At 38.4% G+C, this 19,700-nt stretch overlaps 1 protein-coding gene across 1 annotated transcript in view; it reads left to right on the forward strand.

The window, feature by feature from the left end:
* The window catches only part of ANKRD31 (ankyrin repeat domain 31), a 59,434-nt gene that overhangs the window by 14,146 nt on the left and 25,588 nt on the right, over positions 1-19,700 (forward strand). Inside the window, exons 9-15 of the mRNA XM_071581537.1 lie at positions 2,954-3,093; positions 3,504-3,628; positions 6,168-6,347; positions 9,204-9,346; positions 12,199-12,343; positions 16,761-16,946; positions 17,713-17,855. Of these exons, the coding sequence (XP_071437638.1) occupies positions 2,954-3,093; positions 3,504-3,628; positions 6,168-6,347; positions 9,204-9,346; positions 12,199-12,343; positions 16,761-16,946; positions 17,713-17,855 (1,062 nt within the window). The remainder of the gene's footprint in view (positions 1-2,953; positions 3,094-3,503; positions 3,629-6,167; positions 6,348-9,203; positions 9,347-12,198; positions 12,344-16,760; positions 16,947-17,712; positions 17,856-19,700) is intronic.

The raw sequence follows: 19,700 nt of genomic DNA on the forward strand, positions 1-19,700 counted from the left end.
AGCTAGCTGTTTACAACCATGTCACTTCCCTGCAATGGTGTAAGGCATCCAAAAAGGATGAGTTAGTTCTGTCTTTTCCTAGTGGTATTAACTGAATATAATAGCATGTAGTAAAAGGTTCGCTGAGATGGCTTATTTTAAGGTACTGAAAAGTCTGTCAGCTAATTGTCTCAGAACCATAGCACCATAGCTCTTTCAGTGAAGTGTTGATTTCTGAGAGTTGTTACACAGCTGTGTGAAGCTTTATGTATAAATCTACTCAAAATTACAGTTAAGATTGTGAAGCAGAGTCTTGTGGAAATGGGGATCTATAACCGCATGTAGATTAATACTCAGTTTTAGCGCTTTTTTGTGTCTCCATCTGGAGTTCTTGAAGAGAGAAAGGAGGCAATTTAATGAGAAAAAATCCATGTTAATTTGTTAGTAACTGTTGAATTCTAACAGTATGTTGTTCACCATGGTCTTTTCTCATTCTTGTTTCTTCAGAGTATTCTTGTGAAATAAGTGTCCAAAAGAGGAGAACCTGCACTGCCCTGTAAATGCAATCAGGATGCTGGATAGCCCATGTATTTTAGTATATAGTTTCTTATAAAACAAGTGTGGGTTTTTACATTAAAATGTTTGCTGCTTCTTCTCGAACCCTCAGAAAGTACTGCTGTGATAGTTTTGTAAAGTAACATATTTGATTTTCCCCAACTGCCATAGAATCATTGAGGTTGGAAATGAATTCCAAGAACATCAAGTCCAACCATCTGACCATGAACCAGCAGGGTCACCACTAAACCATATCCCCAAGTGCCACATTGACACATTTTGGAAACACTTCCAGGGGTGATGGTTTCACCACTTCACTAGTCAGCCTATTCCGATGCTTGACTACCCTTTCAGTGAAGAAATTTTTTCTAATGTCCAATCTGAACCTGCTCTGGCAGAACTCCAGGCCATCTCTCATCCTGTCACTTGTTTCCCAGGAGAAGAGGCTGATCCCTACCTTCCTTACAACCTCCTTTCGGGTAGTTGCAGAAAGTGATAAAGGCTACTGTGCTGGTTTAAAGGTAAACTGGAAGGAGAAATGAACCCAGTTCAGGAGAGATTACAAGTCAGAGTTACAATTTAATAAAAAAAATACAATAAATACAGTGATACAGAGAAAAATTGGTTTTAACCCACAAAAACCAGATATGTGACCCAATTCCCTGGGACACAAACAGAATGGTATTTGTTAGTGCCATGTACGGAGCCCCATGTGGTTCCCTTGAGTACAAAATAAAAGGAAAGGAAAACCTGTTGGTGAGGATGATGGTTGCAGTCTGGTTGAGAGTGGTAGTCGCAGTCCTGTTGAGGTTCTGGTCCTCCTCTGGATCCAGTGAGTGGTACCAAAAGTACCCAACCCCCAAGACTGTATATGCTCAGGTTCAGGTGGGAGCACCTAGTACCTCCCCCAGGGTGGGGAGTTTCACACTGTGTGATCTAACTTTGTGAGGCATGGAATATTTTTGGAATCATTGATGGCCCGTCAGCAGACATGACCCCTCAGGCTGGTGTGAAGGTGCTGGTGCCTCCCCAGAGGAGAGTTACTATGGCTGAGTCACTGACAGAAACACTCCCCTATCTCACAGGGCTCCTTAACACTCAGCTTGTCACCTGAGGCATCAGGTGTGCCCTGGGCAGCTGCTACAAATGGGTCCATAATTACCAGTTCATCAGAGATGACACAGAGGGTGTAGAAAACAGTTTGGTTATACCCACATAGTGATAAACTAGTCCTGGCCCCTGTAATTAGGACAGTCACTGTCAGCTTCCCCTTCTCCAGGCTAAACAATCCCAGATCTCAAGTTAATATGCATCATCTCTTGATCCAGGAGGACTACTTTTAGGAAAGTAATTCACCTCTTCAATATCCTCTGTGCTAAATATGTCAATTAAAATTTTTATCCGTGAATTTTTCCATTTCTATTAGTATCCCAAGAAAGGACTAACAACTTCCCCCACATCACTGTGAAAGAATTTCTATGTGTGTGAGCTGAGGGTGTGTCTTAAAAGCTTTCAGCATGACTCAAGTGTGTAATAAACTAATGAAAAGCGAGGTTTCAGCAGCTTGAGTGATACACAGCAGCATGTCATACTCACTTGGCTAAAACAGGGAATAAACTCAAGCAACTCAAATTAACTTTCATGTAATGACCTGTGTTTAGGGTGGGATTTCTGATTTCTCATGCTTACTGTTAGAGATAAGTCTCTTGTATACATGACTGATTCAGGTTCCCCTTTGCACATCCGAGGACAAGCGAATCGCTGTCATCTCTGAAACTAGCCCTTCCTCTTAATCCATGGTGGGGATTTAGGAGATTGCCTAGTGTTATCTAGATGTCTGGCTTTTAGAAGGCTGATGGTAAGTGAAGTAATTTCATCTGTAGTGGCTGTAGCTCAGGAATGGTGTGTCTTTAGAAATAACTTCTTAGCTGGGAGTCACTGAACTTCAGATGAAACATGGTTCTTGGTTTGTCTATGTTTCCAGGCTTCTGCAAGACTGAGATAAGATGGGCTATCTTAAGACATCTAAAACATCATCTCATTTTTTAGAACAGGAGCTGAAATGAACCTGTTAGGTCAATTCATATGTCCAATCAAATAATTTTCAGATAGAATAACTTCTGTTTGCTGTCAGCCAGCCTAGATTTATGTTTTAGTTATGATTCTGAGTATCCTAATTCTCTTAGCTCTTCTGGCAGTAGTACGTGGTATGGCATACTGCTTCAGGAGTGCCTCTTCTATGGCATCCTTTGTTGCTCATATCTATAGAATTCCAGTTATTCACTTAAGCAACACCTCCATTATCTGTGAGGACACATAAAATTTATAACAGTGTTCTTAGAGCTCTTTTATATACAGCCCTTGTTTTACTGCATGCTTACCATTTGCTTGGAATATTTCTTTTTTTTTTTCATCACAGCCTGTGGATGATCAACAGAGAGAGAAAGAAGTAATTTCAGATTACTGGGATGCCACCTCTAGTGAAAAGCAAACTGGTGAGAGACATTCACATTTAGTTGAGCCTGCAACATCTGCAGAAACAGCCCACACAAAGTCAAGGTAAGTGAGGCAGTTGAGAGTCCTCCTCAGGAAGGAACAGAGGTTGTGTTTGCTCTCATCACTAAATACTTGAAGAGACTCAGCAGAGAATGTCTCATAGAGACAGTATAACAAGAAACAAACGTAAGGATTTCGTGTATGAGAAATAAATGCATAATACTATTTTTAATGTAATAAATACAGTGCATATGGAGTACTCATTTGTCATGTGAATGACTTTAATTAAAGGTCTGGAAGTTAGTTTCTCTCCTGTTTTACTTTTTATTAAGTGCTACCTAGGTTAGCCTGTGTACTTGCAAGCTGTTACAGTCTTCCTTTTAAAATCAAATATGTTCATACTCTTACCTCTACTGGAAACATCGATTTTTGTAGAGAATAATTTTGTTCACTCTAAGCAAATGTCTTGTCAGTCAAATTCAGAAATCTGCTTCTAAAGACAAGCAGGATCTAGAAACCAGAAAACGGCGAGAAATAATTCTGAATGAGTACACAGAAGCTAAGCAGAGGCGGAGCCAGAGAATCAACAACAAGCGGAGTAAGATATCTATGCTGTTAGCAGACATTTTATTATTTGAACAACTATACTGAATCAAATATAGTTAATAACCTTTCCAATATATTGTAACATGAATTTCTTTTTAAAATATGGTAAAAACATTCATTTTAATAATTAAAATTATTGATAATTTCCCTCACTTCTGGAAACCTTTATATTAGCAACCTAACCGTTGATTTGTTTGCATAAACTCCTTAAGAATCGTGACAACTTCTTCAGGATGCAATCTTTATCACAATGTTTTATATGAAAAAAATTACAGTGTATTCTGACAAGTAGAATAGAAATGTTTTCATGCAGAATGAAAATCTTGGTGCACATTTATATATCCTTCTATCATTTAGTGTTCTGTGTGCAACACCATTCTCAGGACAGTGCCATCTGCAAGCATTGGCCTCAGTTTATTCTATTTTGAATGCCTCCTGTTGTTACCCTGTCTGCAGGATTATGGGGCCTTCACTGCCAGTTACACAGCCCACTTTTGAAATATTTTTCATTGCAATGTGTTTTGTCAGAGAGAAAGATTGCTATTTTTCATCCTTTGAAGAGACACACAGAGAAATTCTTTACCTCCTTACAGTGGAATTTTGTAAGAGAATAAATAATTTCCTCACTTAAATGCTCACTCCAACACCTTTAAGACCAAGATCTTGAAAATTGAGTGTTTTTTGTTTGTTTGTTTCAGGCCACTTAGTCAGGGTTTATCCATGCATTTACGATAATTTAAACACCTGACAAAGTTTGGAAGTATTTGGACAGTAAGAGCTACCTTATAGGTCTTACAAAACATGAAGAATAGTCCCTCCAGTTACCAAAATTTTTCTTTTCCAGGGTTTTAATTATTCACACTAGAAGCACTACATTGATGAGGTTTGAAATTGAATGACTAGCTGCTCATATATTTCAAACTGACTTAGTTTCCACCCAGTAAATTATCTGTTGGTTCTTCAGCATGACTTCTGCAGAAAGAGTTGCAATGCCTATAGACACAGCTTGATGTTAAACCAATCTAGCAAGTCCATCTCCGTTTTGCTTCAGACCTAGCAATCAAGAGCCTCTGAGTCATCTTAGTTTGGTAATTCACTGAAAAAAAGAGCCCTATGATAAGTTTTAGTTTGTGTCGGTGCAAGGTCAGGCACACAGAAGGCACTAGGGAAGGCAAGGTGGAAGTGATGGGAAATAGTCCTCTGGAAGGGAGAAGTTAAATCAGTAAATTGGAACATAACACTGTGCCTTGTTCTTGCTCTTACAGTTTAATGCCTCCTGAACTGCTTGGCTGGTTTAGACCAGCTTTGACTAGTGACTGTATATCTGAAATGATTTGCAAGCCTGGACAGGTAGAGGAGAGGAGCTGTCTGCATGCTCAGCTGAGAGAAGGTCCTGGGTAAACCTGTATCGGTTAGATTCTGAAAAGCTACATAGAGTCAAGGACTTCAGAAAGTTGTGAATTAGTCTGATCTCACAGTATACACTGTGCACAAAACAGAGGCATCAGGCTGTGTGAGTTACAGCTCTAGAAAACTGTGGGTTTTATTCCTGACACTGGAGTGCAGTTTTAGGGCCAGTGAGGCACACCTGCTACAGCTTGTGGAAAGAAGCAGTGTAGGTAGCCTGCTGTCCCAAGGTTTTTCATTAGTAGATGAATTAAATGCCTCGGCCATACACTGTGTTTTCCTGCAGGCAATTTTGTTCTTTCCTTCTTCCCTTCTTTATTCCCTCTCTGTTTTTCATCAGAGGCAGTAGTAGTCGGGATGCTCTTCTCCACAGTTTTAAGGGATGATGGAAAAGTACTGCTAGTGAAGTACAGAACAGCGTATCTAGATATTCAAAATAATTTCAGCAAAGCTGAAAACTGTGATGAGTGCATAATGAGAGATAGCATTTGTTTTGTAAAATAAACTAAAAATTAAAAATAGTGTCTTTTACTTTTTTTTTTTTTACATTTAAGCCTCATATTCACCTTTCAGTCATTGCAGAAATGGCTGAGCTGGTTGTGAAGTAATGGGAAAAGGTCATCTGAGGGAGCTCATCTCAATCACTCCCCAACTGTAAATACTTGATCAGAAAGAAGAGATTTTACAAGACAAGTACAGAAGAACAGTTAAAACAGACCAATTTGACTTCTTAAAAGTTAAATTATTAACTGACTTAGTCATTGAAATGGTCTCCTTGCAATTATTTGTATTGCAAAATAGGAGTTTTATCACCATAGGTAAGCAATGCATTTTGCAAAAAAGTCACTAGAAAGGAAGAAGTCTAAAGTTAATAGTACACTTTTATGAAGTCATAATTTCTGTGTTGCCTTTCAATTGCAGTTTTGTTATGAAATTCCCTATGGCATCTTTTATTTAATGGTGTTATTATTTAATTGGTGATGTGTTTTTTGAGATACTCATTTCTACCAGATTGAATGAGCAATTGTTTCTTCAGAAGGCTCATTTGCCAATTGTAATACCGAGTGCCAAAGTAAAGGAGAAAAAATGTTTTTCCGTGCAACAGATTTTTTATTATTTTTCAGGACGAGAAGCATTTGGTAGGAATTCTGTAAATCTGGCTTACCCTCTTTCACTGTCAACAATCCACAAGAGGAATGAGCATGGTGAGGACTTACTACATAGTGCTGTTACTCATCAAGATATAGACCTTGTATGTAAGATAATAAAAGCTGGTGGAAATGTAAATTCTCAGGATTATGCTGGTAAGTTCCAATTGTATTAAAATACTCTTTTCGGTACAAGTATCCACATATAACTAATAAAAGCATATATTATGAGTTTATGCAGTGGACAAGACCGTAGGTTTGTGACTGGTCAGTAGATTATGAAATTTCGTTTCACTTCGTACTTGTTCATGGGAAAATATGTAGATCTCGTTATAAAAGTATATGAGAAAAGAAAATTTTGAGGGAAAATAAGCACTTAAAAAATTACAAAGTGATGTAATTAGGTTTAATTAGCCTTAATTCAACAATCCTGTGCATGCTTATCACAAAACAGTCCCTAATTAAATAATCAGCTTTATGGTTTTGAAGTTGGGGGTATTTTTTGTCCACTTCAGTGGCCAACTTGAGATACCAAGATGTAGATTCTCCTGATTATTTTTTCAAGAACTTTGATTTTGCCCCTTAGATTAAGGGAAGTTGTAGTTTTATACTTTGTCACTGTTCTGACTTTGTAAAGTTGTGACTACTTGGTATTTTCCATTCTTCATCCTGGATATTAAAAAAAAGAAAATGACAAATAGGATCCACTGTTAATGTTTTGTTTGAAACAATTCACCTTATCCAGTTTCTTGTGTGATACTCTGTTTCAAACACTTTGCTACACCTTAAGTATCACTTGGTGTTTCAAATATAAGATTCTTCCTTATGTGCACATCCCTGTCTCTTTCTTCAGTGTCTGATAAACTCCGTAACAACAGAGAAGATGGTTTTAGACAGCTAGCACATTTGGTAGAAAACTTTGATTAATTCTTGGAGTGTTCCCATACCGTGCTAGTGGCTAGGATTTCACAACTGCTGTGTGGGAAACAAACCCACATTCTGCACTTACAGGCTGTTGCATAACTCAGACATACAACAGACCAAAATTAATTTAGATATTATTTGTCTTCTGGAATATACTAGGAAATAGATTGGGTAAGTGGCAACTTACAGATTTTTGCAGCACAGGCATTTGAGCTAACAGAGTGACTCGTAATATGTATTAACTTGTGCTAGACAAAGGTGAGAAGATATTTTCTTGGTGGGGTTCAAAGCGCTGTGCTGACAACAGGGAAGTGCTGATAGTGCAGCTGCAGTAGGCAAGTCTACTGAAGTACACCGGGTTTAGTTTTTGCTGTCACAGCTGCTTCCTCTTTCTGCCTTTGCATGTTTTGCCAGGCCACTGTTTCTTCATTCCTCAGGCTCTGGTTGCTGGTTTTTTGGTGCAAAAGAAGCACAGCTGCAAAAAAAATATCTTCTCGTTGTACTTCCTGAAGAGATGAGAGGTTTAACCTTGCCCTGATTATTTTTTATTTAATGAGGCAGGTATGATCAGAAAGAAATAGTTGCCAGACCTGTGCCATTTTGACATGCACTTTCAGCTTGATCTCTTTGGGAGTCATTGTTCTGAATATTATGTTCTGCCTCCATACCTGTTCTCTTCCTTTAAAGCCTCCCACCAGTGCCTAATATTTTTCCTTATTCCTGTGCTATGATATTCTGCTTCAGTATCTTACTAGTTCTTGGGATCTTTTGTTGTTTGGTTTGGATTTTTTTTCTCCTTTTTCTTTCCTGGACATACGAACATAGGATATGAACAGCATTTTAGAGATGCTGTCATGTGCTCTCAGTTTGAGTCTTGATTCACAATGTCTCAAGGGATCTGAAAAACAGTTGCAGTGACACTTGTGTTTCTCCTTGATCTGGAGCATGCACAGCATCCTTGCAGAATCTTGTTGCTAACCCCTAATGATTACTAATTGAATGTGTTGCAGGTGCCAATTTTTCAGGGCCTTATTATTATATCAAATGGAGGATACATTTTACTGAGGGAGAAATTAGTACATTCCCTTAAGTCAACTTCTTTATTCTCCCCTTAACAGATTTCATAATAAACCCAATTCACAGGAATATACACTAATCTCAGTTGAGCTGTGTGTAAGAGCCTCAAGAGTTTCTCTCTCCAGTGAAATTAAGATAGTTTCGCTAATAGAAGCAAAAGAGTTTTGCTAAGCCTCATTAATTCACATATTTACTATGTGAATTAGGCCTCAACAACTGTGTGATAATGGGAGATTGTTGAAGAGTAGGACTGTTGATCAGAATGGTCTTCTGGAAGGCATGGTGGTTTGAGAGCTGGAAGGTAGGAAGTGAAAAATCCTCTCTGTTTTTCCCTTATTTCTCTCACCCAGCATGTTTACAGAGCTGATGCATGGCTATGCTAAGCCAGTTCAGGGTCTTGTATTTTGTGTATTTTTCCTCAACACCCCTTGCATAGAATAGGATTCTATTGTGAAGCTCCTGTCTTGGTTTGTTCCGTACAGCTTGCAATGAAGATGGAATTTCAGTAGCGAATTTTCATTTATTTGGACACTCAAATCATTCTTGGATGGTCTTAAAAACCATTTTTGTTTGGTTATAAATATTTCACATCTTTATTTTTGTGTCTGTTCTTTTTTACTTAGCCTCTTTAGCATAGCTATGTAAATAAGAGTGCAATGAAAAATTATGTTGTTCTTAATACAGCATTTAGGTTTTGTTCCAGGAGAAATTACTAAGATATGAGTCGAATAATTCTTTTTTTTCCATTTCATGACAGAACTACTAAACCTAAAACTTATGTTGTTACAGCATTATCTGCTTGTTCAGTAGGTGGAAATTTTGTCAAAAGCATGAAATGTCCCAACCCTTGTGACTTTTCCATGAACATTTCTTCATAAAACTGTAATACACTGGTTTTCACCTTTTCTGTGTACTCTGTGAAATCTTTATCATATAGAGAGCCTGAAACTGCCATAGGTTATTAGAACTTTTTTCATCCAAATGTGAAATACATGCTTTTCTTTTTTGTAGGCTTGACTGCACTGCATATAGCAAGTGTGGAAGGCTTTTATGGGATAGCAAACCTGCTTTTGAAAGCAGGTGCTGATGTTAATGCTGCACAGAAGCAAAAAATAACACCGTTGCAGAATGCAGTTAAAGAAGACCATTATGAGGTATATTCCAAATATATGAACACGAATTATGATTTAGGACTAGGAATTGTTGTTGTTGAGTCCAGAAGGCCGCATTGTGTTTTTGCGTATGGCTGCTCTTTTCAGATTGAAGGCAAATTCAGGAGCTTGCAAGTCTATCCTGCCTGATTTCTGTTCAAACCATTCCATGCTTAACAGAATTTGTCCAAAAGGAGAAATACCTGTTTTTCTAACTGCTGCAGAAAAGGATTGTATTACTGAGAAATGGATTGCTCCTCTTTAAAACTACTTGCTTCAATTATTTTGTAACCACCTTGCAGAATAACTTATGATCTGAGCAGTTTTCTGGACTCTTAATGACTTTTTTGCATGACTTTGTAATCATGCATGTATGGCATGCTGCCACAACACATAGCATGGGGGGTTATGAAGACATTGCTTTATATTTTCTATGGTCTTAAACTGAAAGTTAAATGAATAATGTATGTGAATTAGTTGTAAGACTTGTTGCCAAATGCTATGGTTTCATAAATCTGTGTCTGAATTGTGGATCCTCTTTCAGTCTGGCAGTGCTTGCCTCCACCTGTCGTGTCTCTGCGTATCCCTAGGGTGGCCCAAATTTATGTAGGAGTTCTGTGTGTTCTGTTTATCTGCTTGCAGTTTCTTTCTAATACTTATTGATTTCCAAGATTTTTAAAATATCTTTTGTGGAGTGTAATAAGTTTTGTCCCTAAACATTTGCTCTTTTCTGTTTCACAACTTAGACGAGATGGGGTGTTTCCCCACAAATCTCCCTGGAGCAAAGAGGAAGGGTGGACTTGTGGTTAACAATTTTTTCTGAGACTTGAGAGCCCCAAGAATGATTTTCAGCTGTGCATCACAGACTGTTGCAGGTTCATGAAATATTTCTTTCTGAGTTCTGTGAGTGTACCTAACACACCATGTCCATAGTTATGCATGAAGAACTCTGCATCTCTGGAAGTAATATTTAGGAGCCAGCAACTAAAATGATATTGGAAGAACACTCAGCTAGGTCACTACAGACACACCAACATCATTTAGCATAGGGCTGAGTTAGAGTTATGCAAGCTGGTATGTACAGAGGGAATGGTACTACCTGGTGGTCCTGTATTTACTCCATCTCTGTTTACTCAGTAATGGTAAACTTGTCTTGCTGCAGTGGTCTGTCAGACTTAATTTTTGTGGTTTCTGACTAGCAACAAAATAATAATAATGATTTCACAATACAGCTTTTGGTAACATGGTGTTTGAAGCTGCTTTTTCAAAGTTTCCTTCTCAGCATGAAATTATTACTGTAGATTGGAAACACAGCTTTCATCTACTACTTAATCCCTTTCTGTGCCTGCAGTATGTCAAAATAATTTATTTCAGGAAAAAGGGTAAGTATAGGAAAGATTTTCAAATAGTTCTCAACATTACTGGTTGAAAAAAATCCAAAGGTTTGGGACAACTTTTGAAACCCAAGAGGGCTGTTGTTGTGAATTGAAACCTTTTCATTTTACTCTATTGTTAGGAGCATGTATGAATTGAAAAAACTTCACTAAAAATGTTCTTGTTAGCAATCTGGAAGTAATGAGGGACTTGCACACATGGGTGAAGATGTGAGTCAAGTTCAGGTTGAAATTCTGATAGGCTGAAGAGGGAAATGCAGAGGTACAAGTAAAATCACACTAGTGCTGGAATAAGATTGCAGGGTTACCCACAGAAATTAAATAATCAGATTGTAAATTTCCTATGTAATTAAAAAGTATTTTGCAAATGTTGATGGAGCATTTTGCTAGCATGATAATTTCTTGAATAACAACAAATTGAGGATTTACATTTGTAAAAATATCATAATGTTGGTGTAATAAAACCATCTGAATGAGTTTCATTTGGTCAAATAGCTCTTTTACATCTGAAATGGCTGTCAAAGCTTCTCTTTGCAGTCACGGGAGTCACAATAGACACATCTGGAGTTCAATTTATTTTTTCTAAAGTAGATATCGACAGTGTTACCTGGCATCCAGGAGAGCCAGCTGTGTCCTGGGGGGCATCAGGCACAGCATCACCAGCCGGGCGAGGGAGGGGATTGTCCCACTGTGCTCGCACTGGAGCAGCCTCGCCTGGAATATTGTGTGTGGTTTGGGGCACCACATTATAAGCAACATACAAAGCCATTAGAGAGCATCTAAAGCAGGGCAATGAAGATGGTGAAGGGCCTTGAGGGGAAGCCATGTGAGGAGGGACTGAGAGCACTTGGTCTTTTTAGCCTGGAGGGGACTGAGGGGAGACCTCATTGCAGTTACAACTTCCTCGTGAGGGGACGGGAAGGGCAAACACTTATGTCTTCTCCATACTGACCAGTGACAGAGCTGAGGGAATGGCCTGAAGTTAATTTAGGGAAGGTTTAGTTTAGGTGTTACAAAAAGGTTCTTCCCCCAGAGGGTGGTTGGGCACTGAACAGGCTCCCCAGGGCAGTGGTCACACCATGAAGCCTGGCAGAGTTCGAGAAGCATTTGCATGATACTCTTGGGCACTTGGTGTGACTCTTGGGAATGGTCCTGTGCAGGGCTAAGGGTTGGACTTAATGATCCCTGTGGGATCCCTTCAATTTGGCATGTTCTGTGATGTCCTAAATTGATAAGCTGACAAAATGGCATCAGGTTAGTAACTGGAAAAATGGATAAAAAAGAAAATAGTAAGACTATAGGACAATGATGCATCTAGGGAAATGCATGGGGTATATGAACTAAAATAAAGAAGGATTTGATTTTAGTTGTTCATGTTGTCAAGTATGAGAGAGAAGCCTGTATAAGGAATATGGATAATACTGCCAGAAGAAAAATGATCTGAAAAACTTATTTTTCTAGATGGCACGTTTACTACTTTGGTATGGAGCTGATCCCTTGTTAAAAAACAAGATGGGAAGGTCTGCATTAGAAGAAGCTTCTAACCCATCTATGAGGAAACTTCTTATGAGTTATATAGAAAAATCCAAGGGATATTCAGAATCAGGTAGGAAAGAACTATTCTATCATAGCATCACCACTAAATGGAGAAATTCAGAACATCTCTTGAACAATATTTCTTTAATTATTGCTAGTAATTCTGTGGGCTTCACTATCTGATGCCTGAGTACCAGTGAACACTCCTTAGCTTCCACAGCTGCTGTACATTGGCAAAGTGTGAAAGATAATTAAGTCCACGTGTTTCTTGGGCTGGAGTAACTTCTAAATTTGAAACAAAGATGTGAAGCACAATAGTTGGTTGTCTAAATGGAAGATGGGGCACAGCTTGACTTCCTGATGGGTGAGGTACGGTTTAGAGCTAGGGATAAAATTTGGTTTTTAACTGGTATAAAGTCTGAATTTTGAAGGATCCATAGGATAAAAAATGGTGACTCAAGGATTAGATTTAAATCTTAGGAGTTGCCAAGCTTTCACTGCTGCTGTTTGGGCTGGGTATAGGGAGATACTATTGTAGTTAACTCCTATGGGTTTGTAAGGACATGGTTGAATTCTAGCCAGTGATTATGGCTAAAGAAAAGGTGAGTCTTGTGCAGTCTTGGGAACTTAATTAGCAGAAGGTTCAGAAGAGGCTGTTTGATTGGAAATAAGTGCAAAAGTGTGCCACAAGGTAAGTCTTGATTAGAAGTAGAATTAAGACTATTGGACAATCATGGGCCACTGTGGGCTGTGGCATGTTTAAGTCTGCTGCTAAGAGAGGAGATTTTGAATTAAGGAGCCATCAGCCAGTCTCTGCAGTGTCGTGTTACACATGACAAAAACCCCTCAAGAAACTGTGGGAAGCTCCTCCTGATCCTTTTCTTTATGGTAGAGTCTGCTTGTCTTCTGCCTCCAGTGGTACAGATGACTGTTCTCTCTTCCCATCTTGGCTGGTTGCTTGTTTTCAACCCTTCTTAAGTTCCTGCTCTCTTGAGTTCCTGGATTGCAAGTGTGTATTCTCTTTCGGAAGCTGAAGGGAGAAAGAAAGAAGTAGGTGCTCTCCAATTCTTGGCAGTGTCAGTAATTATCTTTCCTATTTCCAAATTTCTGCTGTAGGAATGCCTTTTTAAGTCACACTGGAAAAGAATCTGTGGCATATCTAACACATGTCATAATCCACTGCTAATTATTGGAAGAATAAACATTGAACATAGAATTGTTTCGTTTTCCTATAGATGTTCTTTTTTGTAGCTCCTATATTCCTGCTGAACCTTTGTAATAAAGTCTGTGTGCATTAATGTATTTTTGAATTTTTTATTTCTATTTTTTCCTCCTACATATACAATTATGATTATAAAAAAATTTATTCTAAACATATGTCTATTTTGATCTCCACTGGAATAGCATTCCTCGGATTACTTTTTTCCTCAAAAGAGATTTTTCAGGTAAAATGTTATTCAGATAAAATTGAATGATTCCCTTAACACCAGAAGAGTGTTGCCATTTGAGAGGTGTTGCAAGAAAGTATAATGTGTCATACAATTGAAGGTCTTAGTAATTCTGGAGTCCAGGACAATGACATTCAGATTGCAGTAGAAAAAAAGTGGAAGATAGGATTGTTTTCTGACTAGTGGTGTTTTCAGAATTTTTGTTCTCATGACTTTTCTTCATTAACTAGTCTTTGTATCTCATCTGATTGTTCCTGTCTCCCACTGCTCTCCTTATATCATTCTATTCTTGAATAAAAATATTTTCTTTCCAAATGACACAGAGTTGCTGTCATCTACAGCCAGTCACTTACTAGGCTCCCAACACTCCTATTCTGCTTATACATAAGGAAGGTACAAACAGCTTGCTTCTTTCCTTACAGTTCAATCTATGGAAATAATTGCTCTTAGACCAATGTTGAGGTATTGAAATCTTTTTGAAGGACAGTGTCCTTGAAGTTGTTTAGGTATGTCAGCCTAATCTAACCTGATTGCTGGTTACTGTAATCTCTTCATTTTGTCTTTGTACTGTGCTGAGTGTACTTTGTGTTTGCCAAGATCTGGATCTTTCCTGCTCATGACCCACCTGGCAATGCATCCCACAGAGAACCAGTATTTTGATTCACATACTAGTGTCCCATTATGCTTTTGCAAATGTTTCCTAACAGCCATGAAGCAAACTGTTGTGCATGGCAATTTAACTGGAAAACTTTGCAATTATTTCTGTTCACTGACAGCCAATATTGCTAAGGGTCATTAGCTTAATGGGCTGTTGTGTACCTTTTTTTTTCTCAGATGTCTCTAAACAGTCCCTGGGACATTCTCCCATGAATCAAAGGGGAAGAAAAGGAAGAACCAGAAAGCAGATGATTGCTTTGGGAGTTCAGACACAGAAGCTTTTACACAAAATACAATGCATTGTCTTATGGAAAGTAGGTCTCAGACTGGAGTAGTATTTTAATAGTGAGATGCCTCTGTGTGCTCTAGAATCTCAGTTTTCATTTTAAAAATGAACTCTTGAGCTTTTCTAGTTGCCAATACAGTGTGAGCCAAGCACCCTCAGTGCAAAGATTTCTTTCTGACAGGTTTGAACAACTTACTGATTGAAAGGAATCCACTACACAGTGTGCACTGTATAGTAAAGCACACCTTTATTCACCTGGGGCACACATGAGAATTTGCATGTCCGTGCACGTGTCTGACATCTAAAAATTCAAGGGGGTTTTATGCCCTGAAACAAGGAAGTACTGAATTTATCTATCTTGTATATCCTTCACAGATCGGTACAAAGTTCAATTTGTGGTTATCTTATCCAGCTATTCATTCAGTTACCTATTTCTTATACTTGTTCTTACATGGTCTGTACAAACAGTCTTATCACTCAAGCAGCTACGCCACCACCCATCCATCAGTCCCTTTGTAAGGTCATTGATTACCACTGCTGTGTGCTGAAGCGCTGGTTTCCAGGTTTTATCTTACCCTTTCAGTCGGGTAGTTCTGCTCATGGTTGCATTTTGCAAAATCACGCTCATGCAAAGTTCTAAAGCTTATGCTGACATAGCCAGGCCTTAGGCCCTGGCCATAGGTCTTTACCTCCTCAGTTTGACTACAGTGAGCTCCGTGCCATAGTCTGGCTGCAGCAGTACATGAACAAGATAGTTCAAGTTAGTATGGATATATCCTCACTCTATGTCTGTCTCCAATGTCATTTCATGTTCTTCCAAATAGTCTTGGATGACAGACTCAGTAGTTCACCTTGAGGGAAACATTGAAAAAGCAAATTGTTCAGAAGGCAGGAGGAGCCTGAAGAAAGGCAGTTATCAAATCATTAAATATATTTGATAACAATGCATACTCCTGACTGAAAATATTTGAGGAAACATCTTGTCTGATGAGAAGAGGATGATGCAGTAACTAATTGTTCATAGAAATAATTGGAAAGAAACCCATGGATAAGAGTTGCAAAATGCTCGTTTTAAACCATACACTTTCAGGCTTTGTGAATGAATTACAGTTTTTCAAGAAAACAGAGAAAGAACACTGTGAACTTTTGAGAAAATCTTGACAGCACAGTATTATAATAGCAGGTACAGGAGTTTTGAAAAAGCTAACATACATGGTACAGCTTTTGAAGATTGATATATCCTGTCTTTTTGATAGCAGTTTGAGGAGGTAGTTGTCCTTACTCTACATGCATAATCAGTACTTTGTAAATCTGCTTTTTCTTTGTGTCTCCTACAATTCAATACATCTGTTACCTGAAGATTCAGCATTAGAAGCTGTCTTATGACCCCATGATAAAATTTAAAGTGGATGTTGTTTGCTCTGTGAACCAATAAGTATTAAATCAAGTTTACTTAAAATCATGGGTCCAATCTTGCACAGGTTTAATTTAAAGTTAGTTAATGTATGCCATTAAACATTAATCAAAGATTTGTAATCAGTCTATAGGACTTGGTCACATCAGAGCTGTAAAAATACCTTATGCATTTATAGATCTATTTAGATACATATTCACCCACCTGTATGTATACTTATGTGTGGATGTACATACATGTATCTTTTCCCTGATACAGAATTAAGAATTGCAATTGTTTTATATAGTTTCTTAAATATATTTATGTGTGTAGTCTATATATTCAGGAGGTGTGCCTGGTAGCCTGAAAGCAGTGCATGAAGAAACTTAACATACTCCCTTCCTCTATACAGTATAGAACTTCAACCTTGTTAACCTTTCTTTTCATCATGAACTTGCACCCTTGTTAAGTCATCTAGTTTTGAACTTTAACTTTTTTCATATAGGGTCTGTTTATTATCAGATCTGTTTCACAGTACCTTCTAACCTTTTGATGTAGTCAGTTAATGTGTTATTGCATTATTAATGTAACAGTATTGCACACATTTACAGTAATTTAAATGAGTTACGAAGTTTAATTCTCTGTTTATAGTTAAACATTTTTTGTGAAAATATTTCCTATTGAATGTCCCATATGCATTTAGAATCTACTGGAAAAGAAGATGTAATTCTATGTGGTACCTCTAATTCAAGATCTGGAACAAAGAAGAAAATTAGGAGAAATAAAAGAGGGGAAACGCAGCTGCATATTGCTGCTAGGAGAGGAGATTTGTCTTTGGTGAAGACCCTACTATCATCTGAAATTTGTGTCAATCAACAGGACTATCAAGGTTTGAAAATTGTTCTCCTATGGGCTTGTTTTGTTATACAATTTTGCATAATTTGTAGTACAGATATGGATTCTTTACTTAAAATTTTGAGAAGGAGAGGAAATTATTAAACAAGTGTAAGTGCAATCGGTGAATTTTGTGTCTCATCATGGAGGTAATGCAGACTTTTTCTCAGTAGGGGTGTTCATAGGGTCTTGCATCTCTGCTGAAGAACAAGTTTTCAGACACTACACTTGATTGATGAGTGGGGGAAATAATGCTTGTGCACATGAATATATACATGCATGAAGCACATTCAGACAGGTCTTATTTCCTTAAGAAATAAGGACAAAACCAGATGACAAGATGATGTTTTCTTATTTTCTACCTAAATGTATAACATATTTCTGTTTTCATACCCTTAAAATGTTTGGTATTCTATTCTAGATACCTGGCAGATTTAGTACTATAAAATGCTACTGAGATTAGGAATCAGACCATCATTAATGTGCTTCTGAGCTTTCAGAGTTTTTCTACTCCAGTATTTTGTTTGTTTTATTATTTTTAGTACTGTAGTGGAAAAGAAAGCAGTATTCTTTCTGCTTAATACTGGATTTTCTCTGAGGTAAATTGAATTTTACGGAAACTCGTTAACCTTGGCATTCCAAGATGATTATTTGTGTAAGATTTATCTTAAATGCAGCAAAATTTACAATCTCTAATAAGTGCTCTGTGTGGATCTTTCCAAATCAGATGCATGCTCTATGTGTTGTCTTGCCTTTATTAGGTTGGACAGCAATTCACAAAGCTTCCAGTGGGGGATTTACTGATGTGATCTTGGAATTACTGGAAGCAGGTGCTGATGTCAACAGCAAAAGTCTGCAGGGTGTTTTACCAATACATAAGGCTGTTTCTGGCAATTATTTGGAGGTACGTTTTTCTTTTGCAAAAAAATTTCCTGAAGCTGATTTCCTGCAGAGGGTCAGCAGAGCAAAATCCTCTTTTCACTCAAGTTACTGATACAATTTTAGTATTATTTGCATTTAGGAAATAAAGTAGGATTCTTTAAAGTGATCCAAATTTGAGAAAGAAATGTTTTTCAATAATGACAGTTGAAATTGTGCAGTTAGTTGACTTTTTTAGTACAGCAGACAGATCATAAAAATTCACAGACTTCCTGTGGTTTTCTCCCAGGTTCAGGCTTTTTAAAAATGATACTAAAAATGGAGCATTCTCCATTTCATTGTCTAGTCCAACCCTGCTGCAGATGTGAGATGAATTTCACATGTGAGAAAGAAGTAACCAATATACTTTATTGATAGAAAACAGTGAGTTAGCAAAGTTCCCTGGTAAATGTGACAACTGTTTAACAAGATTTGACAGTTATTTGAGAAGGTATTGATTATTTACGGCATAGAGGCCAAGGTCAAAACTGTAAGGAGGACACTCCTGTTGAGTCATGATGTCCAGAATGGACCCCCTAGCTTTCTAAACTCCATCTCAGATGACTAAATCCAGACTTGGTCCCAGGCTCAGTCATCAGTTTATGCCTAAAGGCCTGTATGTGCACAATCAGTCCTTTCTATCACTTAGCTAAGATTTCAAAGTTTAACATGCAGTTAATCATGGAGACTGTGTTGTGGCAAGGAATCTTTCCGTCCCAAGGAGTAACCTTGAGAAGTGTCCCTAGTCAAGGGAGTAAGATGGTGTACTTAGTCATATTTGCATACCAGCAAGATACCTGGATTTCAGTCTTTGGCCACCTTCATGCCATTCACCCCCCAAAATCCAGAGTAAGGTGGATGCAGCCAATGGCATCCTGTCCTGTATCAAAAACAGCGTGGCCAGCAGGACCAGGGCAGCGATCCTTTCCCTGTACTCTGCATTGGTGAGGCCACATCTTGAGTGTTGTGTTCAGTTCTGGGCCCCTCAGTTCAGGAAAGATATTGAGGTGCTGGAGCAGGTCCAGAAAAGAGCAACAAGGCTGGTGAAGGGACTGGAGCACAAGCCCTATGGGGAGAGGCTGAGGGAGCTGGGGGTGTTTAGCCTGGAGAAGAGAAGGCTTAGAGGTGACCTCATCACTGTCTGTAACTACCTGAAGGAAAGTTCTGGCCAGGTGGGGGTTGGTCTCTTCTCCCAGGCAGTCAGCAATAGGACAAGAGGGCACAGGCTCAAGCTCTGCCAGGGGAAATTTAAGTTGGATATCAGAAAAAAATTCTTTCCAGAGAGAGTAATCAGGCATTGGAATGGGCTACCCAGAGAGGTGGTGGATTCACCATCCCTGGAGTTTTTTAAACTGAGATTGGCTGTGGCACTGAGTGCCATGATCTGGTAAATGGACTGGAGTTGGACCAAGGGTTGGACTTGATGCTCTTGGAGGTCTTTTTCAACCCAATCGATTCTATGATTCTGTGATCACAGCTGCCCCTGGAGGTTATGGCTTAAGCAGAGGAGCACATGCTGCAAAGCCCTCTGCCATGAGCAGGGACATTTTTTCACTAGCTCAGCTTGCCCAAAGCTCTGTCCTACCTGACTTTGAACTTTTCTAGGGATGGGGTATACACAGCTTCTTCAGGCAACTGGTTTGTGTCTCACCACCTTCACTGTAAAAAAAATCGTTTTTTAGAGACCCTAGGCCTGCTGTTTAAAAATGAATCAATTTTTTTTTACTGGGTGGTCTCTTCCAACCCAAACCATTCTATAGAATAGTTCTATAGAATCTATAGAATAGATTATTTCAGTTGGAAGGGACCTACAGTCATCATCTAGTCCAAG

The sequence above is a fragment of the Pithys albifrons genome, chromosome Z (assembly GCF_047495875.1).
Source record: "Pithys albifrons albifrons isolate INPA30051 chromosome Z, PitAlb_v1, whole genome shotgun sequence".
Lineage (NCBI taxonomy): Eukaryota > Metazoa > Chordata > Aves > Passeriformes > Thamnophilidae > Pithys > Pithys albifrons.